This window comes from Lissotriton helveticus, chromosome 1_1 (assembly GCF_964261635.1).
Source record: "Lissotriton helveticus chromosome 1_1, aLisHel1.1, whole genome shotgun sequence".
Classification (NCBI taxonomy): Eukaryota; Metazoa; Chordata; class Amphibia; order Caudata; family Salamandridae; genus Lissotriton; species Lissotriton helveticus.
In genome coordinates this window covers 1,889,246,203-1,889,270,808 of record NC_136057.1, presented here as the reverse complement: position 1 = coordinate 1,889,270,808, position 24,606 = coordinate 1,889,246,203, and the positions used below count along the sequence as shown (strand labels likewise).

At 44.7% G+C, this 24,606-nt stretch overlaps 1 protein-coding gene across 2 annotated transcripts in view; it reads right to left on the bottom strand.

Moving 5' to 3' along the window:
* LOC144754549 (dimethylaniline monooxygenase [N-oxide-forming] 2-like) overlaps positions 1 to 24,606 on the bottom strand; it is a 449,605-nt gene that overhangs the window by 216,766 nt on the left and 208,233 nt on the right. For both annotated transcript variants that reach the window (XR_013594744.1, XM_078642484.1), the window contains exon 3: positions 5,232 to 5,420. Coding sequence is in view for 1 of the 2 variants with exons in the window: in XM_078642484.1 (XP_078498610.1) it covers positions 5,232 to 5,420 (189 nt within the window). In the remaining variant the exon portion in view is untranslated. The remainder of the gene's footprint in view (positions 1 to 5,231; positions 5,421 to 24,606) is intronic.

Genomic DNA, 24,606 nt, shown 5'->3' with positions numbered 1-24,606 from the left:
GGGATGTCGAGGATGAGTCTCGCCGAGGCGTTCTGGATCCGCTGGAGTCTCTTCTGGAGTTTGGCCGTGGTTCCGGCGTAGAGGGCGTTGCCGTAGTCCAGTCGGCTGGTGACGAGGGCTTGGGTGACCGTCTTCCTCGTCTCGGTGGGGATCCACCGGAAGATCTTACGTAGCATGCGCAGGATGTTGAAGCATGACGAGGAGACGGCGTTGACTTGTCTGGTCATGGAGAGGGAGGAGTCCAGGATGAAGCCCAGGTTGCGTGCGTGGTCCGTCGGTTTGGGTGCGGTGCCCAGGGCGGGGGGCCACCAGGAGTCGTCCCAGGCGGAGGGCGTGGAGCCCAGGATGAGGACCTCCGTCTTGTCTGAGTTCAGTTTCAGGCGGCTGGTCGTCATCCATTCGGCTACGTCTCTCATCCCTTCGTGCAGGTTGGCTCTGGCGGTGGCGGGGTCGTTGGTCAGGGAGAGGATCAGCTGGGTGTCGTCGGCGTAGGAGATGATGTTCAGGTTGTGTTGGCGTGCGATGGCCGCGAGGGGGCTCATGTAGACGTTGAAGAGGGTTGGGCTCAGCGAGGATCCTTGGGGTACGCCGCAGATGACTTTGGTGGCCTCTGACTTGTACGGTGGTAGGCGGACTCTTTGTGTTCTTCCGTCGAGGAAGGAGGTGATCCATTCCAGTGCCTTCTCCTGGATTCCGATGTTGCTGAGGCGCTGTACTAGGGTGCGGTGGCAGACAGTGTCGAAAGCCGCGGAGAGGTCCAGGAGGATGAGGGCCGCTGTTTCTCCGTTGTCCATCAGAGTTCGAAGGTCGTCGGTGGCGGCGATGAGGGCGGTCTCCGTGCTGTGGTTCGCTCGGAAGCCGGACTGTGAGGGGTCGAGGGATCCATTCGTCTCGAGGAAGGCGGCCAGCTGTTTGTTGACGGTCTTCTCGATGACTTTGGCCGGGAACGGGAGGAGCGAGATGGGACGGTAGTTCTTGAGGTCGGTGGGGTCTGCTGTGGGTTTCTTGAGGAGAGCGCTGATTTCGGCGTGCTTCCAGCTCTCAGGGAAGGTGGCGGAGTCGAAGGAGGTGTTGATGATGTCCCGCAGGTGGGGTGCGAGGACAGCGTCGGCCTTGTTGAAGACGTGGTGAGGGCAGGGGTCAGTCGGAGATCCGGAATGGATGGAGTTCATGGTGCGGATGGTGTCTTCGGTGCTGATCGGGGTCCAGGTGCGGAGGGTGGTGGATGGTGGCGTCGTTGCGGTTGTGGCTTGCGTTGGTTGGTTGTTGAAGCTGTTGTGTATGTCCGTGATTTTGTTGTGGAAGTAGGACGCGAGGGAGTTGCAGAGGTCTTGCGACGGGGTGATGTCGTTGTTTCCGGCGTTGGGGTTGGAGAGCTCTTTCACGATGTTGAAGAGTTCCTTGCAGTTGTGTGCGTTGTTGTCCAGCCGGTCCTTGTATGCATTTTTCTTGGTGGCGCGGATCAGTTGGTGGTGTTTCCGGGTGGCGAGCTTGAGGGTGGCCATGTTGTCCGTCGTTGGTTCCCTTCTCCAGGCTTTCTCGAGGGCTCGACAGTTCTTCTTGGAGCACTTGAGTTCGTCGGTGAACCATGGTGTTTTTCTGCTGCAGGATCTGCTGGGCGGGGTCCTCAGAGGGGCGAGTTCGTCCGCGCAGTTGCTGATCCACTTCGTGAGGTTGTCGGCGGCCTGGCTGGGGTTCGCTGAGTTGGCGGGAGGGTGCTGGCTCAGGGAGGCGGTGAGCTGGTCGGCTGTGATCTTGTTCCAGCTTCTTCGAGCAACCTGTTGCTGGAGGTGGTGGGTCGTCGTTCTTCTGAAGGTGAAGTGGACGCAGCTGTGGTCCGTCCAGTGGAGTCCTGTTGCGTGGCTGAAGGTGACGTCTTTGCTGGATGAGAAGACGGCGTCGAGTGTGTGTCCGGCGAGGTGGGTGGGGGTGGTCACCAGTTGCTTGAGTCCGAGGTTGTCGAGGTTGTCGAGCAGGGTGGTGGTGTTGCGGTCGTTGTTGTTCTCCAGGTGGAAGTTGAGGTCCCCCAGGAGGATGTAGTCGGCGGAGGGGAGAGCGTGCGGGCTGACGAAGTCGGCGATGTCCTCGCTGAATCGTGTGCGTGGTCCCGGGGGTCGGTAGATCAGGGTGCCTCTGAGGGTGGTCTTCGGGTTGGTGTGGATCTGGAAGTGCAGGTGTTCAGCGGTGGTGAGGGTGTCGTCGGTGTTGGTCGTGATGCGGATGGTGTCTCTGTGGATGATGGCGATGCCTCCTCCGGTCTGGTTGTCGCGGTCCCTCCGGGTGATCTTGTAGCCCTCTGGGATGGCGATGGCGATGTCTGGGGCTGAGGAGGCGTTCATCCAGGTCTCGGTGATGAAGGCAACGTCGGGGGCGGTGGTGTCGAGCAGGTTCCAGAGTTCTACGGCGTGTCTGTGGACGGAGCGGGTGTTGAGCAGGATGCACTTGAGGTGGGTGCTGCTGGAGTTCGGCTTGGCGGGTGCAGGGAAGGTCCGGATGCAGGTGAACTTGCAGGCGAGGCAGCTGAAGGGTCCGTGGGTGTGCTTCGGGGCGGCTCGGTGACATCCTGGGATGTGGCCGGTGTTGAGTGCGACGAGGTCGGAGGCGCTGTAGGTTCGTCGGGTCGGCTTCCGTCGGTGGGGGCCAGGGGTCCAGGCGCGGACGGGCGCAGACGGGCTTACCTTTGGCGCGCCTTCGGCGCGCCCGCTGCGCGTCAACGCTGCGCGTTCGCACGGTCGCCATTTAAGGCGAAGTGCGCGGGTGGGCGGAGCAGCTGGGAGGCGGGAGCGGGGAGGGAAACAGAAGAAAAAAGGGGCGGGGCTAAGGCGGTGGCGGGAAGCGGGAGCGGGGGGCGGCGAGATGGGCAGAGCACGCCGAGATCGGCGGATACAAAGACAAGCACAAAAAAAGGCAAAAAACGGGGGGAAAAACCAAGGAGAGCGCTCAGGGCGGCAGCGAGGCCGGCGCTGAGACAGAGGCAGGCACTGGGGGCACACGCAGCAGCTGGTGGCCGTGCGGCGCGGGGGTGTCCCACAAGTGGGTCACATACCCATGATTCCCCAGCAATTTAAAGTGCCCAGTGCTTTCACATGAACTGAAAACAGACTACACATTTTGTTTGTTTTCCTTTGTTTGATTACACACTTTGTCTAACTCAATACAAAGTCGGTTTCATCTTTGTTTTACTGTGCAACTACTTGGTCAACCTATATGTGCAATATTGAGCAACATAATATTTACAAATACAAAAATGAATGAAAATTAACATTCTAATCCTGTACAAAATGTCGCAATTATTTTGATTGTAATCATGGGCTCTAATTGGTCATCCTATAGGTGCAATATTAAGAAACATATTATTTACAAATAAATAAATAAACAAACAACATTCTAATCCTGTGGAAATCTCGCAAATAGATTCAAAATTATGCCCCCTGATCAGATTTTTGTCAGTACACCTCAACAAATTATTCAATGGTATACAGTTGGTCCTTTTCAAAATGTGCAAATTACACAGAAGTTATTATTTATTTATTTATTTAGAGCCTTGTATAGCGCGGCCGTCACCTTACAGGTATCCTGGCGCTGAGATAACTCCTAAAATGGATTCACAGTATAAACACCCAACAAGGCAATCACCTTCAATGGCGGTCTCCCTGGTTAAATCCAAATGATCGTTTATATCGCGTGTGTTATACTGACTGTTACATATATTTATCATCTGCATAAATTGGGTTTAAAAAAATCTCTACTTAACTTTCGATATTTTGTCCCTTGATATTCTGTCTACGATATTAAGGTGCTGCAATATTCCCTACTCCATATTTAAGAGGCACAATCATCCTTGAGAGCCAGATCAAAGCCACTTTTTCAGGATACCAACTCATTGTTTTATCAACTTTTATTTACATTAATTGTATGGGAATGTATTGTGTGTGGACCCTGCATGCCACCTCCTGAACTAAAATACCGGACAAATATTTCCTCTGCTGTTCTTTTCAAAGAACTATTTCTGTTTGCAGTATTTGGATTATCAATTCCAGGAAATGTATGTGCGCAAGGGATTTCCTTATCTAAGCCCTTCAACAATGTTCACAGTATGCTCTGTAAATGATTTGTATTTCACCAGATAGAAAGCCAACATGGACATACGTGAACAAAGTCCTAAAAAGTATATTTACCTTTTTGCATGCCGAAGCATATATTTAGCACACTACACATTCACATATGAATTTTACAGTGGTGCAACACTGGAGTGGGGGGCGGACAATTCTTTCTAGTACCGTCCTGAAGCATATCCAGGGCGGATATAGGCCAATACAGTAGGGCGAAAATATGTTGCCATTTTGAATTAGGGTCACAGGACCACAATACTCGGTTTACTCCTTCCCATATATTTTTAACCATTCCCACTCACACCATTGATAAAGGGATTCCTTTGGGTGAATGAGGGATTTTTATTAAATCTTAAAAACCCCCGAAAATATCAAGATTTCTCAAAAAAGCTCCCTGGATTATGTTTGAACCCACCCTGACCTTTAGGAGTCAGGGTGAACCCGATGATGCAGCATGCTACTACTAGAGTGGGTGAGGGTTATTTAAAGATAGATTGGTATCCTTTTCCCATCTCTAGTGCAGTGGACTACAGGTGGGTTATGTTAATTCTCTTTAAATCACTGTGATTGATTAAGGGAGGATACTATTTAAGTAAGGTCATTTAATTGGGAGTATGTATCCCCTTTCCTTTCAATCTGGAAAGGACCTCTCTACCCAGACCCCACTCATTAATGATAGGTTTCCTCAATTACTAGCTGCAGCTTGAATGGGTGAACAATTAGCTCTATGCAAAATGTTTGATGATGTCACAGCCCGGCCTTATGACATGCCTTCTTATGGCAACATTGTGAATCACAGTCTGATGATCAGAATGCAAGTTTCAAACAAGAAAGTGGAAAATGTGCATGATTTTTTAAAGCAATGGCTGAGCCAATCAGTGCAAAGACCTCTTCTGAAAAAAATGTTTTAATGGTGCATATATTTTGTATTAAAACGAAATATGACCATATAATTGTGTGAACCAATGAGACTTTAACACATGAACTGAACATGAACTGGTCAGGTCAGGTCAGGTCAGATAAATATGTCCTAGCTTTCTACATAAAATATTGGAAAATAATCAAAATGGAGGCTGGCTAAGTCTCAATTGTCTCAGAAACAGTCCTATTTGTTCTCACCTTGAACTGGATGTGCTTGAGAAGGTCAAAATGCTTTGCGTACATTCTGTAGTAATCCATCAGTATGTGATTGGGCAGGAAGTTGGGGAAGTGATCAGGCATAGGAAAGTCGCTGAAACAGCTCATCTCCTTGGAGGTGTTGCTGGCCACAGAATTGTAGATACTGGCCCGCCCATCTTCTACATGTTCCTGAATTAGATATTGAAATCGAAAAGAGAAATAATTAAACAATGTAGCAAATTCACTCTCTCTCTAGCATAATGAAAATACCAGACAAATTACAATATTGGAAACATGACCAAATGCGCATGAAGGCTCAGAAATAAATAGCAGACTGTAAATCCGGCAGACTAGGGTTGCTGAACAGTTGTCTATGAAGGTGGGATTCATGCCAACACATCTGGTCTACCACTAAGTATGATGATTGCTAATGAGATTAATTATATTTAAATTTACTGAATGTGGATATTCCAGACGGTCAGGCCTGAATTAATCCTTCTTGGACCAAAGTTCGTGATACTCACTGGAACTGCAGGCAAATACGTGTTCCCATCTCTTAGTTCTCAGAGGCTGAATTATGACTACATCTATGATCTTTGCATAACAGTGAGTGTATTCAGATCTTAACACAGATCACAAATCATTTCAATCATAACACTTTGTTACCCTAACATGTTTACCTCTTGCACAAAGTGAACACAGAGAAGGTTTGTAAATATTGCTATGCTATCACCTTTCTCCTCTAGAGCTGAACTACTACTATCGCATTTAGATGCTTCCCTCGAAGGGCTAAGGGTGCTGAACCCGTCTTATCCTATCCTAATGTCTGAGGGCTGGTCTTTTTGGCAACAGTTGAAGAGTCTTCTTAGTGCAGAGAAAGGGCCCGATACTCCCAGTAAGAGCCTCAGGTTCCAAATTGCAACAGAAAGCCGAGTGGTGAAACCAGAAGTAACTGCGTGATGGAAGGAAAACAATCTGAGGTTTTCCAGGAAAAAGAAAAGGCAAGAGCACAAAGGGATCCCAAGGAATTCAGCACACAAGTTACAATAGAGTTTATACAAGATTAACTCGATTTGGTCTCATAATATAGTAACATTTAGGAAGCACACCTGCAAAACAAAACAGAAAGTACTATTCTCTCATATTGCCTAAGAAAATATTCAATGGCAAAAAGAAAATCAAAATCTATTTTCCTACTGAAAACCCGCAGTGGACATCAGGGTACGTGAAAATGTAGTCCTCAAAATGCCAGAGCATTACAGAGATGCTTCAGGCTGGACTCCAAACTCTGGCCCAGGATCCACACTCACACAATAGAGGCTAGCGCATATGTCATTCTTGATCTCCGGGTGTCAAGGGGCACTGCGCAGAAGCATGGCCTGAAGCCAGCAAAACATATGGGCTTCAAGTTTACTGGTATTTTATAGAAAAAAACAGGTGACAAGGAGAGGAGCACAGGCTGTTTCAGCCGGTTCCAAAGAACAGTCACAAGGATGATAGCCTTTCCAAGCAATGAGAAACTGTAATTTTCATCTGTGATACTGGGAATCACAGATCTCTTGTACTTTATTCATGGTATGACTATCCACAATAACTTTCCTAAAAGGTCTTACTCGAGAGATATGAAAAGAAGGATGTATCTTTGCAGAATATTGTAGTTCAAGGCTGTTACAAACTGGATTGATCAATTTATTTTTAGACTTAGAATGAGAGGAATAGGAATGCTTGCCAAATTGATACTTTTGAAGTTCTTCAGTCTAACGGCAGACTTGATCAAGGAAAGTGGGTGTTCAAACTTGAGTTACAATGGTACTAGATGAAAGAAATGTAACCTTAAGTTGAAAGAAAATTCCTTCAGACTATTGTCTAGACGGACTTTTGGCCACAGTTTTAGGAATTCAAGCTATGCAAGTTATAGAAAAGCTGAATTGTTGAAACAAACTCTCACCTATCTTGTCGGCTATTCCTGCATTCAGCTGTTTCAAAACCTGCACATTATGATGATCAGTATGGACAGAAGCCTTGAATTAGGAATTCTAGAAGGAAATGTTTCCACTTTATGAAGGCTTCTTTAATATCCAACAATTCTTTTTCTAATACAGAACAATTATATTCTGATGGTGTAAATTTCCTGGAGTAAAAGGTGATGGAATGTTCAAACTTATTGTGTCAACCCTGTATTAGAATAGCCCAGTCTGAGGTGTCTGTTCAGAGGAATAAAAGCTTGGATACTTTGGAGTTGCCTGAGTGGTTTCAAGTTTCCACTTGAAAGTCTTGATCGAGCGGTAATTTATTTTTATTTGTAGGGGTGCATTATAATCACGAGTAAAGCATTCATATATATTGATCAGGCTTGCAAACTGAACTCCCAACTGAAGATAGAATATTAAAGTGTATGATTTAGTAAGAATTTTACAGTATAGGTTAAGAATTTTACTAATGCACATTAGCATCATTACTCATAACAACTGGGAATGTAAATCTGGCAATGTTTTTAAAAAACTGTAAAGATTTTACTGCTTTTATCTATGCAAAATAAAGTTAAGGTTTTAATTAACTAAACAATAAACATTTGTTATCATTATCATTCGCATATAATCTTGCAAATTTTGTTCACATGAGGTGTTAGAATGCGAAACATAACGCAATTATGTGACGTGCTTTCGTTTATAGATAAGTGTCTTGAAGAATTACGAGAAAAGGAATGCAACTAGCAGAAAACGGTAACATGTAAAACTCGCACTGTGAAGTGACACTACTTGCATATTTAATGTGTTAAAAAATAATATTTCCTGTTAGCAGATAAATATATACATTGAAACGCTATAATGATTATATGAATTGTATTGCTGAAAGTAGCACGTTCTTATGTTGGCTAAAGTCCTAGGCCCAAAATGAAAGTTCTTGAAAACTCTTGCTTTAGAATTAATAGTTGAATTTCATGGGTACTGCAGAATCTGTTTCTCATGTTTCCATTCTAGGTGGCGAAGCATTCTCTAGGAAATGTGATGTCTTTTTTTTAATAGCTAGACAAGGAGAGAAGAAGTTACAATTACATGGTTTGGAGGTGATAAATGCAAAAGAAACAATTGATGGCTGGAATGCTGGACAATGCAGATATTCACCTCCAGTCACAAGGATCTGGGTTAAATCCATCATTCTTTTGCTCACCACACCACCCCAGTGTGAACCGAGCCATATACAAGTCAGTCTTGACCCTGTTCCTTGTGGGAACAATCCAGCCCAAACTGCCAAGCCAGGTCCTCGCTGGACCGGAAACAAGCATCCTGGGACCGGTTTCAGTGCTTCACTCTTCATCAGCCAGGCTAGCTTGAATCCAGTGGTATAGTGAGCACGGGACCCACGTCTGGAATACCATTCCCACTTAGGGGGACATATGCAAAAGAAACAATTGATGGACGGAATGCTGGACAATGCAGACATTCACCCCCAGTCACAAGGAACTGGGTTAAATCCATCATTATTTTACTCAACACACCACCCCAGTTTGAACCTAGCCATATACAAATCAGTCTTGACCCTGTTACTTGTGGGAACAGTCCAGGCCAAACTGCCAAGCCAGTACCTCCCTGGACTGGAAACAAGCATCCTGTGACCGGTTTCATGGCTTCACCCTTCATCAGCCAGGCTAGCTTAAATCCAGTGGTGTAGTGAGCACGGACCCACGTCTGGGCATACTGTTCCCACTTAGGGCGACATATGCAAAAGAAAGAATGGATGGACGGAATGCTGGACAATGCAGACATTCACCCCCAGTCACAAGGATCTGGGCTAAATTCATCATTCTTTTGCTCACCACACCACCCCAGTTTGAACTCAGCCATATACAAATCAGTCTTGACCCTGTTCCTTGTGGAAACAGTCCAGCCTGAACTGCCATGCCAGGTCCTCCCTGGACCGGAAACAAGCATCCTAGGACAGGTTTCATGGCTTCACCCTTCATCAGCCAGGCTAGCTTGAATCCAGTGGTGTAGTAAGCAAGGGACCCACGTCTGGGCATATCCTTCCCACTTTGGGCGACATATGCAAAAGAAACAATTGATGGACGGAATGCTGGACAATGCAGGCATTCACCCCCAGTCACAAGGATCTGGGATAAATCCATCAATGTTTTGCTGGAACAAGTATGCCCATATGCGGGTCCTGTGCGCGCCATGCTACTGGAATCAAGCTTGGCATGGTGAGAAAAACAACAATGGATTTAGGCCCAGATCTCTGTACTGGGGTGAATGTATGACATTGTTCTGTATTCTGTCCATCAACTGTTCTTTTTACATTTGTCACCCCGAGTGGGACGGGTATGCCCAGATTTGGGTCCCCAGCTCTCCATGCCACTGGAGTCAAAATATCCTGGCTGATGAGGGCTGAAAGCCCGAAACCGGTCCTAGGATGCTTGTTTCCCGTCCAGGTAGGACCTGGCCTGGCAGTTCTGGCTGGACTGTTCCCATTGGGAGCAGTGTCAAGACTGATTTGCATATGGCTAGGTCCAAACTGGAATGCCATGGTGAGCAAAAAAACGATGGATTTAGGCCCAGATCTCTGTACTGGGATGAATGTATGACATTGTTCTGTATTCTGTCCATCAATAGGACTTTGAACATTATTCTCTTCTAGCCCATAAGTACTCAGATTTTAATCATATAGACTTGCCTTAAAGAAGACGACTACCTTTTTTAACTTTCGTAACTTGTAATTTTGCACTTGGTTTTAATGTAATGGTTTTGAGTAGCAATAAAATTCATTCACTGTCCATCAATTGTTCTTTTTGGAGGTGATAAAGACAGAGACGGTTTAAACCGGGAGAAGGCATGGGGGTCAAGGACAAATTGTTGCGAAATAGGTACATGGACAACACCACTGTAAAGTACGTCCAGACCTGCACCCAGAGTGGATGGCATGATATGAGATGCATTGTGGGAATGTTACCTGAAGATAGGGAAAGTGCCCACTTCTTTCTTGCCTTCAGAGAAAGAGTATCTGAGAACAAGCTTTTGCTGTGCGATAGTGGCTTTATGTTACTTAACTCATTGATGGCAGAGCGACTCCTTAGGGAGACTCCACCCACTGACACCTTTTTCCTTTCCATTGGAAAATGCCTATGTGGCAAGTGTAGGGCTAGATTTAATGCTTTTTACTCATCAACCCTTGATGCAGGGGAACTTGGACTCATGCTTCTTGATTTTCTGCATCCTACTTCTTGAATTATTAGTTATTTTCATGCTGCTCTCACTAAAGTGGTTGCGTAGATTTTGCTTCATGCTAATTCCGTTGTATTTCTACACCCTCCTGTTGAGGTGTCTTTATGTCCAATTATTTTTGGCTTTATAATATATTAACTAACTACATTTAGTTGTCCGTGAATTACTATGCGGAAAAGGAGAATTTAAGGTTAATTGATTGTGTACTAATGATTTTCTCCCATTTACACGTCCATGCTGCGAAAAAGAACCATCAGTTTGTGCCTCTAGAACAGATCTATAACTAATGGGCCAGGCCCTTTCAGTCTTGTTCTTCTTCAGAAGTTCATTGATTTATGTAACTGTTTCAGAAAATTCTGAATACATTTGCAGTAATAATTCACCACGTCTATGAAGCTTTGAGTCTCTTTGATTGAAGTTGGAATAGGAAATTGTAAATTTGCTTTTACATTTTGGACATCATTGGCAATAACGTACCAGATATTAGACTAGGCATGTGTCAAAGATGCATTTCTCTAGTTTGGCCAGTAATTTATGTTCCCTCAGATGACAAAGCAACTCTTTAGTGTGATAAGGGTGCTCTTCCTGATTCTTTGAGAATACAAGAATGATAAAAGATAACCACAGAGTGTAAAATTAGATCTGATAATATATTGAATTCATAAAGTGCTAAAAGATCGCTGGGGCATTAAACATTGCAAAGTGCATGACACAATACTCACAATGCCCAAAAGGTGTGCAGAAAAATGTCTTCCATTCATCCACAGCCTTAAGCCCATGAAGATGAGACTCTTTTCTGAGATTTAGTTTAGTAAAAATCTCCACCCCTTGAAATGCCTTTAGGATGTCAGATTTTAAAGAAAGATAGTCTCAGTCTTTCACCATAATAATAATACATAGGTAACGCTCCTCAATCTTTTTTTGGTATGAAAAGAAATTAAGGGGACTTCGATGCAAGAACAAGCCATTCTTCCTTTTCTCTTTAAAGTATTCTTTTAGAGCTGGTTTCTCAAAAGGTAGGAGGGAAAATATTCAACCAAATTGAATCACCAAGTCAGATACCAGGGCAAAAGAACAGTCGAAAGAGCAGTGAGGTTGGAATTGTCTTGCCTTTCTCTCAGAAAAATGTCAAGGTGTTCTAGATAAATTTCAGTAATTAAAGCAATCTGCACTACAGAGTGAACAGAAGCAACGTCTTCATGACTAGTTATTGCTACAGGTTGTTGTAATCTACAGCTGGTGACACAGAACTTTGTCCCAAGAAGAAGATATGTGTAGTCCAATTAATGCATGGTCTTTGTTTAGTTAACTGACTGATGGCTAAAATGATAGGACATGTAGTGGAGACTAGGCCGAAACTGATGGTCTCTTGTTGTGAAGCAATAATAAGTTACAAAGACTCCAACTCTTCAGTCACAAGGCCTGAAGACACTAATGCTAAGATGTTATGCCGTGTTTGCATCACAAAAGTGACCTGAATTGGCGCAAAATCTTTTTTTCCGATTGACATTCCAGTGCTAAATTGGTTTAGCGCTGGAAATAACGTGAAAGTAATGCAAAGCAGCACATAGCACTGCTTTGCATTACTTAGCGCCAAGGGGGTGTACCATGGGTGAAGCATGGGTGCTCCCAAGGTTCCTGGCCATAAACCCTTTTTACTAAATAAAGTAGAAAGGCTTTAGCATCTGAAAACTGCTCCCCTTTGAAGTATGTGCAATGAAGGAGAAATGCTTTAATTTCTCCTTCCTTTTTCCGACTTGGACATGTGCTACACTGTACAGCACAAATACAAAGAGGGAAAATGGTTTAAGTCAGTCTGTGCATAGTATTTTGTACTGGATGGGTACCCGTACAATACAAAACCTATACTAGGCTCAGAGACAGCCGCTGCCCTTGCAGGTAAGAGAGGTGGGGCCGGGTGGCGGGATTTTGACAGACGATGACAAGGGAACATTATTTATTTATTTTTCCCTCATGGTCGTCTGTCGAATCCCCCCAGCCCGGCCACACCACCCCACCGCTCTTACCTGCCCGGGCCGCGGATGCTCAGGGAGACACTCTTGCACTGCGGTGCAAAGGTGTCTCTGTGGAACATGGCAGCTGATTTCAGTGCCGGTGCTAAGTAAAGGGGAGGAGAGGACCATATTTCTGTAAATAAGGCACTCTCCTCCACTCTCCTTTTCATGCAAAGCAGCATTTGAGGCTGCCTTACTGCGCGACTAAATGTTAAATCTGCCTCTAAGCTTCTAACCTGCTTCAATGGCAACTAGAACAGCCTTAGTCCTGATCAGTACTAGATGTTTTTTGGTCCCAAAAATGTTTATGTAGGAGCTTGAGGCTCCACAACCTACGAGAAAGGCAACTGAAGGAAAGAGTGGCAATATTAATCATTTTTCTTGTTATAGGATGAATTCAGAGAAACTGGATGAAATAGGCTATGCATATACATTGGAGCGTGTCTGTAATCTCCGCACAAGAGATGGGTTTCCTAGTTTTTCGACCTCTTGCATGGTTGAGAAGGTCTAGTGGGTAAAGCATTAATTATGTGCCCCTTCTGGCCACAATAAAGACAAATCTTACTTTCTTCTGTCTAGATTTCTCTTCCTCCGACAAAAGACTGCATCTATATACAACCTGTGTAAAGTAAAGTCCACATTTGTAAAGCGCACAATCACCCGTAAGGGTCTCTAGGCGCTGGGGGCCGTCGGGAAGATTAAGCGAGCTATTGCCCAGAGTCACATGGTGCTTGGCTAACCTGCCGCCGGAGCCGGGGATCGAACCGTGGTCCCCAGATTCCAGTGTCAGTCGCCCTGGCCGCGGCGCCACACCTCTTTCACTGTGTTGGCTTTTCATCAGACTACACCGCTTTTACTACAGTTTAATTACTGGTCTATAGATAGGTCCATTCAAAGTATACATTTTGCACTCAAATCTTCTCTCCTGAATTTTACTTTCAATCTGAGCTGTAAGAGTTTGTGAAAACTTGCTGATCTGGTGACTTGAGGCAATGCGTCCGTCAGCTGTTCCATTGTATCCCTTGTGAAAAAGAGCAACCAGAGGAGAGTCTGGAAAGTCACCCTCTCGAGCAAGAGCCTTGAACTTTGATACATAAATATGGAAATCAAGACTGCCCTGGTTTAAATCCAGGATTTCTTCTTGAGCTGAGTACTTCTGATCTTGATGATCCAACAAACCTATTAATTCCGTTAGGAAAGCTGCATTATTTTCAAGTAGTGGGCTTGCCTTCATATCAGCAGTGTTACCCAAACTAAGGGCCTTATTACTAAGTTGGTCGGAAAGGCTCTAAACGGCATTCGGATTCTACTAAACTTGTCTGAACCTATGCTTCCGACCGACTTGGAAACATTTCCGACCGACCAATTACGATGGAAAGGTAAGCGTTCGGTCAGTCCGAATTGGTTCCAACCGGCCTTTGGAGACTCCGAGTTGGTCAAAGCCAAATTGTACAGCTCTATGGACCACGTTTCCGACCAAAGCATTACGATGTTAGATTCTGACAACCTTTCAAAATTGGTCTGTCTGACATGGAAACTGACTTTTGGTGCCCGTAGCACGCCCCCCTTCAAACAGAGGCCTCCGTTTGGGGTCCGTGGGGGTACCCAAGGGACCCTACTTGAAAACCATGCACAGTGTGGCAAGCACCATGGGTTGCTACAACAGGGTGCAAAGTTTCCCCCAACCACCCTTTTTTTTTAATGGAAGCCAGTGTTGTTGTTCGGAACACAGGCTCCCATTGAAGTCAATGGGAGACTTTCCGAACGGTGTTCGGGACCATCGTAATCGGTCGGTCGGACTCGCCGAATGCGAGTCGGTCGCAACCGATTCTGAAGATAAGTCAGAAGAGTGTTCAACCAACATAGTAATCAGGCCCTAAGTCTTTCATGGTGGTTTTGCTCACAATAAATCCTACAGCTCTATTACTGGCATAAATGTGGGGTTTGAAGGTGAAGTTAATTTAGCAAGTCTCAAGAATTCCTTCACCCGGAGTGCATTGGCATCAGATTGCTGTTCCACCAGACCATCTAAGGGTGGATCTAGAATTCCTCGCTGCAAAACAGCCATGACTTTTCAAGAGCAACATTTTCATTAGTCAAGGTCTGAACTTGTAAGGTCAAGTTGGTCACAGCTGTTAAATATACCTGAACTTGATCCAGCTTCAGAACCTTTTGGTGTCACAACCTGTATTTTTAGGGGCACCTGAAATGTCTTCTCAATGCTGAGAAAGAGGCAGCTACTGCCGTATTGCCCAGAGAAATTATATGTGACAATGAAGAAACAATGATCTATTTCACAATTGAAAACCTGGACTGTAATTCTGGGTATAAGAAAATATAGGTCCCAAAATTCCTGAAGCATCACAGAGATGCTGCAGGCTGGAATTCAGTCTTCTTGAGTGTGGAGGTAGAGATCTCAAGATCAACACATAAGGCCTTGCGCATATGCTATGCATGTTTTTGGGTCTAGAGAGAGACTACAGAGAACCACGGCCTGAATCCAGAAGAATGCTGCAGAATTAGACAGCATCTGCAGTCAACTCCAAATGTTACTGGCAGTGATCACAGGTAAGCAAAGTCTAACATACTTATTTCACTTCCCTCTTCCCTTCATATCATCAGACTTGGCCTTCAAACTGAACAAAACCATATGTTCTAAGAGGTCTTCGTACTGATCTGTACTGATCTCAGTTAAGGGGTTGTGCAGTTTCCCCTTGTCCATCCATGGTTTAAAATGCAATCCCAAAGACTTGTTTCCTAACAATGCATGGAACTCAAGCAAGCATTATGTAAATGTATTTATGGATGTTCAGATTAGAGGAACATTTTAATTGAACAACCTGCATGTAAGATTTTTTCAGGACACTTGACAGGAATACATAGCTCAAAGTACAGAGGAGGAAGATCTGTTAGGACCTACACATTTCAATATAAGAGTTTGGTTCAAATAGCAGAGGAGAAACTATTTTCACAATAGCAGTTATCTATACAGACAACAAAATATTTTAGATGTCATAATGTTTTGAGTTTGTGAGGATGTTGAGGGTCTCTCTAACCTTACATTTTAAGTCTGTAAGGCATGGAGCTTGACAGCTCATGGAGGACTATTTCCTAAAGGACCATCAGCAGATGCTTGACCCTGCCGCCGGAGCCGGGGATCGAACCGTGGTCCCCAGATTCCAGTGTCAGTCGCCCTGGCCGCGGCGCCACACCTCTTCCACTGTGTTGGCTTTTCATCAGACTACACCGCTTTTACTACAGTTTAATTACTGGTCTATAGATAGGTCCATTCAAAGTATACATTTTGCACTCAAATCTTCTCTCCTGAATTTTACTTTCAATCTGAGCTGTAAGAGTTTGTGAAAACTTGCTGATCTGGTGACTTGAGGCAATGCGTCCGTCAGCTGTTCCATTGTATCCCTTGTGAAAAAGAGCAACCAGAGGAGAGTCTGGAAAGTCACCCTCTCGAGCAAGAGCCTTGAACTTTGATACATAAATATGGAAATCAAGACTGCCCTGGTTTAAATCCAGGATTTCTTCTTGAGCTGAGTACTTCTGATCTTGATGATCCAACAAACCTATTAATTCCGTTAGGAAAGCTGCATTATTTTCAAGTAGTGGGCTTGCCTTCATATCAGCAGTGTTACCCAAACTAAGGGCCTTATTACTAAGTTGGTCGGAAAGGCTCTAAACGGCATTCGGATTCTACTAAACTTGTCTGAACCTATGCTTCCGACCGACTTGGAAACATTTCCGACCGACCAATTACGATGGAAAGGTAAGCGTTCGGTCAGTCCGAATTGGTTCCAACCGGCCTTTGGAGACTCCGAGTTGGTCAAAGCCAAATTGTACAGCTCTATGGACCACGTTTCCGACCAAAGCATTACGATGTTAGATTCTGACAACCTTTCAAAATTGGTCTGTCTGACATGGAAACTGACTTTTGGTGCCCATAGCACGCCCCCCTTCAAACAGAGGCCTCCGTTTGGGGTCCGTGGGGGTACCCAAGGGACCCTACTTGAAAACCATGCACAGTGTGGCAAGCACCATGGGTTGCTACAACAGGGTGCAAAGTTTCCCCCAACCACCCTTTTTTTTTAATGGAAGCCAGTGTTGTTGTTCGGAACACAGGCTCCCATTGAAGTCAATGGGAGACTTTCCGAACGGTGTTCGGGACCATCGTAATCGGTCGGTCGGACTCGCCGAATGCGAGTCGGTCGCAACCGATTCTGAAGATAAGTCAGAAGAGTGTTCGACCAACATAGTAATCAGGCCCTAAGTCTTTCATGGTGGTTTTGCTCACAATAAATCCTACAGCTCTATTACTGGCATAAATGTGGGGTTTGAAGGTGAAGTTAATTTAGCAAGTCTCAAGAATTCCTTCACCCGGAGTGCATTGGCATCAGATTGCTGTTCCACCAGACCATCTAAGGGTGGATCTAGAATTCCTCGCTGCAAAACAGCCATGACTTTTCAAGAGCAACATTTTCATTAGTCAAGGTCTGAACTTGTAAGGTCAAGTTGGTCACAGCTGTTAAATATACCTGAACTTGATCCAGCTTCAGAACCTTTTGGTGTCACAACCTGTATTTTTAGGGGCACCTGAAATGTCTTCTCACTGCTGAGAAAGAGGCAGCTACTGCCGTATTGCCCAGAGAAATTATATGTGACAATGAAGAAACAATGATCTATTTCACAATTGAAAACCTGGACTGTAATTCTGGGTATAAGAAAATATAGGTCCCAAAATTCCTGAAGCATCACAGAGATGCTGCAGGCTGGAATTCAGTCTTCTTGAGTGTGGAGGTAGAGATCTCAAGATCAACACATAAGGCCTTGCGCATATGCTATGCATGTTTTTGGGTCTAGAGAGAGACTACAGAGAACCACGGCCTGAATCCAGAAGAATGCTGCAGAATTAGACAGCATCTGCAGTCAACTCCAAATGTTACTGGCAGTGATCACAGGTAAGCAAAGTCTAACATACTTATTTCACTTCCCTCTTCCCTTCATATCATCAGACTTGGCCTTCAAACTGAACAAAACCATATGTTCTAAGAGGTCTTCGTACTGATCTGTACTGATCTCAGTTAAGGGGTTGTGCAGTTTCCCCTTGTCCATCCATGGTTTAAAATGCAATCCCAAAGACTTGTTTCCTAACAATGCATGGAACTCAAGCAAGCATTATGTAAATGTATTTATGGATGTTCAGATTAGAGGAACATTTTAATTGAACAACCTGCATGTAAGATTTTTTCAGGACACTTGACAGGAATACATAGCTCAAAGTACAGAGGAGGAAGATCTGTTAGGACCTACACATTTCAATATAAGAGTTTGGTTCAAATAGCAGAGGAGAAACTATTTTCACAATAGCAGTTATCTATACAGACAACAAAATATTTTAGATGTCATAATGTTTTGAGTTTGTGAGGATGTTGAGGGTCTCTCTAACCTTACATTTTAAGTCTGTAAGGCATGGAGCTTGACAGCTCATGGAGGACTATTTCCTAAAGGACCATCAGCAGATGCTGACCTTGCATATCATGTGTAAAGTACCTGCTTACATCATTTGACTTTGAAAGCAGGTTGATCTGTGGTACAGCCTTTTATGCTGAGCTCTCTTTGTACTGACAAGATTTTCATTGCTAATTTAGGAGTTACCAGGAGATCCAATATTTCCAAGACACCAAGCTATTCATCAGGGATTGGATTAACAGCAACCACTTAAAACTAAACTATAACAAAACAGAGATAGTGGTCACCAAAAATAAGCTTGAGCTTTGGAGTCCTTCCATTTGGCCAAATAAGTTGGGTTTTGCCAAAAGAAGTCTGTAAAATGTTTTGGTTTTATGATTGACGAGGATCTATCACTGAAACCACAATGTGGCGCAGTGATGTCCACCTGCTTTTTCCAACTTCGCAGAATTAAGATGATAAAGAAATCCCTTACCGCTGTCCTTTCAGTTTATATCTTGTGCGGAGGCTTCAGTTGGTCCAAAACCAGACTGCTTAGCTGATTTATCTGATCCCTAAATGTTGCCATAGTTCTAAAGTGATAAAAGACCTTCACTAGCTCCCAATTTTACAGAGTTCTACATTTAAAATATACTGTACTATTTTCAAGGCTTTTCAAATGAAAAGTCCTGTTTTATTTAATATCGGTTCCATACATACTCACCCACTGGAGATCTCAGATCCACCCATTTGCACTTGTTAGTGATCCCCCAATTTAAGAGGTTTACAATAGGTGGAGTCAGGTTTTCTGTCACAGGTCTTCGTGTCTGGAACTCCTTCCCCCTTGAACGCAGGACCACCATAAATTATGAGTAGTTCAGATGATGCTGAAGGCTTGGTTCTCTAAGTAGGCCTAATAATAAGTATCCTAAGCCGTGTTGGGACAGTTACATAGTGACAAGAGTCCATTTGGTGTATGTGCACTATAAAAGCTGCAGTAACATAACGTAATATACGATCTCTGCTAAAGATTACCACCTGGTGCCTTTTAATGATCTGTGGCGCATTCTAGCTTGTCTCAATGTAAAGGGGGAAATAAGAGAGATATTCCAGATGGGCTTGTCCTCCTACTGACATATACCAACACATAAAGCGTATCCATACTTAATGAACAAACTTTCCACATGACAAAGAAAACACTGGGTTTTCTTATATAATGCTCATCTACTACCATGGTTACCCTTGGTGGTCATGCTCCAATGTAGGGCTAATCCCGTTCCGCTGTGGAACAGAATGCTGCGATCTATGTGTTACATGGGAGTACTTATAGATATATTCTAAGCGCTGTGCAGGACAGAACCCCACATGCATTTACCCCACATGCCTTTACAACGCAGTCATTACCTCTCCTGAGACATTACGACAAGTTACTTTAGCAAACATGTCATTACAACGGTTTTCTTTAGGGGGCACTTGACTTTGGAATAGTATAAATTACTATTCCAAATCCAGTCTACGCAATAGTACGGAAGGTTTTGAACTTAAAAATCCAGCACCAGTCTAACAACGCACCCGCTAGAGCAACTCGTTGTAACAATTTTGTGTGGTAAAGTAACTCATAGTAACGTCACAGGCGGGGAAGTGACTTTGCTGTAAAAGCTGCCGGGTGAATGATGTTTCCCTTCTAAATGATTAAAGAAATAGGAGTGGGAGGGGTCTTATGTGGGAGGTTGAAAATACTTGCCTGGTAGGTGGTTATTACTTTAATTTGACACCCCCAAGCTCAGGCCCGGACTGGCCTTTGCGGGCACCGGGCAATCCCCCGGTGCGCTGCAAGGGTGGGGGCCGGTTTTGGGCCCCTGGGGGCCGTTTTTGTTACGGCCCTGTAACAAAATCGGCCGAGAACCGGCCCTGGCAAAGAGCGCGGTCGCACCCCCAAACGACCCGGGGGGGGGGGGCAGCACTTTGCCAGGGCCGGTTTTGGTTCCCAAGCCCTGCCCAAGCTGTTTGGTTAAAAAATGGGGAAAAAGTAGAAAGTGTAGATGATAATGTACCTGCCATGTTCCAAGGCAGTCACTGTGGTTTTTCTCAGGACCAAGGATCTAACTCCATGTTACCACTCCTAGAATAGTGCTGATGGAAAATGACTGCACACACTCTGCATGTTTTTCATAAGAACTATAGCAGCTGCTTGGTGCTGCAGCATGGAAATCGGTAATATATAATGAAAGAATTAGCCTACTAGAGTCACAGCTAAATACAGGATAAAACACAGAACTTATACTGCCAAAATGTATAAAGGGCATTGTGCAGGCTTACAAATACTTAAAACCACTACTTCATCGTGAATGATCAGGTGAAATATAATATATGGTTGATTAAGGTCAACACATCTAGTGAAAACAGTGATCCTTGTGGAAATCAACACTGATTACAATACACATAGGAATAGCACAAGCCATACATAAATAATGCAAAACTCTTGCATCATAGGACCTCCAGTGGAGAGGTGAGCTTGTAGTCATACTCTATGTAGTAAAAAAAAAGAGATCCAAGTGTCATGATCGTGAATAGTAGCTCATTAGAAGGAAATCATGGCTACTACAAAGCGTCCTCTCGCCCCAATGACCGAAGGAAGTCACACCCGGTTTTCGAATTTAACTGTCCTCTACCCCCTTGCATAGACAGCTGTACGGGAAGTTGTTCCATTTGCAGTGAACCTGGCTAAAGAAGGCTAATGAATACAACCTAGATTGAGTGTAGTCATACAAGTAAAGGCTAGACTAAAGGATGTTAACACAATGAAAGGATTTTTCCATATCACAAAGTAGCTTTGATACAAAAGGCATTTTGTGGTTGGAAACCCCGGGCCTCATTTACGGGGATTTGGCATAGGGCAGCGCAGCATGTCATCTTGCTGCGCTGCCCTACATCAAAGTGAAAGGGCAGCAATACACCATATTTATCGAATACCCTGCATTCCCATCCTTTTTTCCCAGTGCTAGACCCATTTTGGTAGCCTAGCGCCAATGCAAGCACCCTTAAACCATAGTGCAGGGGTGCTTATGTTGTTGGCAGGATTGTTTATGTGCAGGAAGAGGCACCTTCCGGCACAAAAACAATCCTGGGAGGAGTTTTCCTCTTTCTATGTGTGCTGCAGAATGAAGCACACATAGAAAGAGGAACAAACAAGGAGAAATAAAGTCTAACTCACCTTGTTGTGCCTCCCCTGGTGTGGCGTAAGGTTTTAGGTGCATCCCCAGGTTTACATGGTTTTGTAAGTCTGAGAATGCGTGAAAATCCATGGATGTTGCATGGGAAGCCCCACTGCAATGCCCATGGAATGCCTCTCTAGCACAGAGTAAGGCAGCGCAGCAATTTGTGCTGCCTTGCCCTTACTTCATATCTATGAGGTCATTCAAAACCACGCAAAGTGGCTTTGTGTGACCTCATAAATATGATTTTGAGATTTGCACCGCAGGAGAGTGATGTTACGGTGGTGCAAGGGGCTCATAAATATGACCCTAGTGTTTTTTTAACTGCACACTTTGTGACTACCAAACACCTTCTGTACAAAAGGCTCGAATATCCCAAATGAGGAAAATGTTTATATCACCAGTGAAAGTCTGATTGACAAATTGTAGCATAACCAGACATAGCTTTTCATGACATACACAGAAAAACACGTGGAAGGTGGAAATTAGTAAACTTACTACAAAGTGTAAACTTACTCAAAAGTGTAACTTACATTTGTGAATTAGACACTGAGTAATGTGATAGACTCTATATTATGTGCCTACAGCATTGCACTGGGCTTGCCCTAAAATTGGCAATATGGCCCATTAATGATTCATTGACCTGTGACTTTTTATCTATTTTATCTCATTGAGAGCTCATGTCCTTGGGCTGGCCGGCACCTGTTTCGGCATTCTGAAGATGCTCCGCAAGTTCCTACCATTGCTGTCTGTGGAGCATAGGCGGATTACTGTGCAAGCGCTCAATGGATCCAGGTTGGATTACGCCAAGGCCCTTTTCCTTGGCCTTCCTGATTATTTGGTCCAGCGCCTGCAGGTGGCACAAAACTCTGCTGCCCGCGCCATTTTTGGCCTGCATAGGCGAGCACGAGCTTCTGGGTTGCTGCATACGCTTCACTGGCTGCCTATCCGGAAGCGGATCATGTTTAAATCCCTGACGCTGATGCACAAAGCATTGTTTGGTTTAGGTGCTGGATACCTGCAGCGAAGATTGGCCTTATATCGCCCAGCCCGCTCACTGCGGTCCGAATCTCTCTTTAATGCCGTGGTCCCGCGTGTGAGGAAGGCCCGCACTGGGGGGCGCTCCTTCAGCTTCAAGGCTCCCCAGCTGTGGAACTCGCTTCCGCTGGCGCTACGCAGCACCTCCAATCTGCTTCAGTTCAGGAAGAGCCTGAAGACTTGGGTTTTTAATCTTTAGGCTTTTTCTGGTTGGTTTTTCTTTTTTTTTTTTTTTTCTTTGTATCTGTTGTTTCTTGTTGTGTTATTCTACACCGAGCTGCCTGTGGAAAGCGCCGGGACACTCTTTTAGAGTAGCCGTGCGCTATACAAACTCAATATAACATAACATAACATAACATATCTAGTCGTATGACAAAATGAGCCATACCAACATGGTACAATGGTAAGCCCCCCAACACTTGACACACTTTGCAACATGCTTGGGCAATCTTTTGTGTGTTTTCTTAAAATGAACATCATCTTGTATACCTGGCTCATAGCATTTTCATTGAAGGTACGTATGTACAGTTTTTAAGGACCCACAGCTCTAATGAAGATCCTCCAAAATTGTAGCACTGTGGGTACTGTTTTAGCTATAAATGGGGACAGGCACTGTTGGACCTGGCCCTTTCTGCAGGGTTATCCCAGAAAGGTTTGCCTTCCTCCACCTATTTTTCTGAATTTCTTTTTGTTGTCTTTAGGACTCTGGGCACTTTACCACTGCTAACCAGTGCCAAAGTACATGTGCATGGTATGGTGGATTTACACCTGTTTTGCATATTTGATTTACTTGTAAGTCCCTTGTAAAGTCATATACCATATACCCAGGGACTGTAAATTATATGCTACGAGTGGGCCTGCAGCACCACTTGTGCCATCCACAGAAGTAGCCTTAAAAACCTGTCTCAGGCCTGCCACTGAAGGACCTGTGTGCGCAGTTTACAGCCATGTTTACTATGTATCTAAAACTTCTTGCCAAGCCTTATACTCCTAATTTATTACACATAGGTCACCCCTAAGGTCCAAGGTAGCCCCACAGACAAGTTGTTGTGTAAGTAAAAGTAGGACATGCGCCTATATATTGTGCATGTCCTATTTTGTTTTTCACTGCTGTGAGGCATACTCCTCTCATAGGCTAGCATTAGGAACTCCCTTACATACTTTTAACTAATCATCCCTGAATAGAAAGGAGTAGTGTTGCCATGTTTGTTATGTTTAGGATGGTAGTGATAAATCCTACTATCTGGTGAAGTTGGATTTCACATTACTATTTTAGAAATGCCACTTTTAGAATTGGGCGTTTCACTTTGCTTATAACTGTTTGTGCTTTGCAGCCAATACACATCTGTGCTAGGTGACAGCTACACTTTGTGCTTTAGAAAGCTACAATACAAGAGGGGCTGGGTGGTAGAGGGGATACATTTCCATACTGATAGTCTTCCTGGGCAGGGAGAGGTGATTCACACATACATTTGGATAGGTTGTGACTTACCCTCACACAAAGGGCTGATTTACCCTCTACTGATCGTCTGGAGCCATGGCTAGGCTAAAAGAGATTGTTGCACACTTCTGAGGGTTCTTTTGAAGTTATCCCCTACATCAATGGCATTTTTTAGAACAAATATTGGGTGTTTGACCCCATGTCTTAAGACACAACTTGGGTAACCGGACGCTGCTGGCTCTACATCTGCACATTGCCAGGAGGACTCCTGTGCTGCCAAGAGAAACCACCATTCATGTTAACTGCTTTGACGTGTTGGCCTACTGACTGCTAATTGCTGTGCTGAAGGAGGGACTATGACTTTGCAACTATTTTTGGATGGGATGTCTGTTGCCTGCTGCCTACTTTTGTGCCCTACTAGTGCTCTCCAAGGGCTTGTTTGCTTGCCCCCTTTTCCCTCGACGTCCAAGGACCATCAAAGACCTCGTTGCTGCTTTTGTCTGACACCTCTGCTAGGAGAGCCAATTCTGCCATGGCTAGTACATCACCAGCTCTCCCTCCTTCACCAGGGTTGAAATTTGTGTATTAAAAGGACAGTGGGCCGTGTGCCTACAGAGCAGCGCTCTGACCAGAGGAGTGCCTCATGTGGCCACCGCACTGCTTGTTCCCACAGAGAAGTGATTCACATCTCTACATCGTATCTGTGGTCCTGTGCAGATCTACAGTGGAGTCAGGGCGAGAGGCAGAGTGCCTGGCCCCACTGACTGCCTTCCTGTTTGTGGGTAACTGAAGTAATGGTCTACCTCACCTGCTACGTTACCTGCATGAGGCCGCTGCATCACTCGTGGTGGATCAGCATGGTACAGAGATGGCCTCACATGGCCCAGCCCCAGGAAGGAGATGAGACCTCGTGGATCCTGTCCTCGTGCTAATCTCTTACCAGTGCCCACAACTCATCAGGAAGGAAGTACTGTCACCACCTGGACCCAT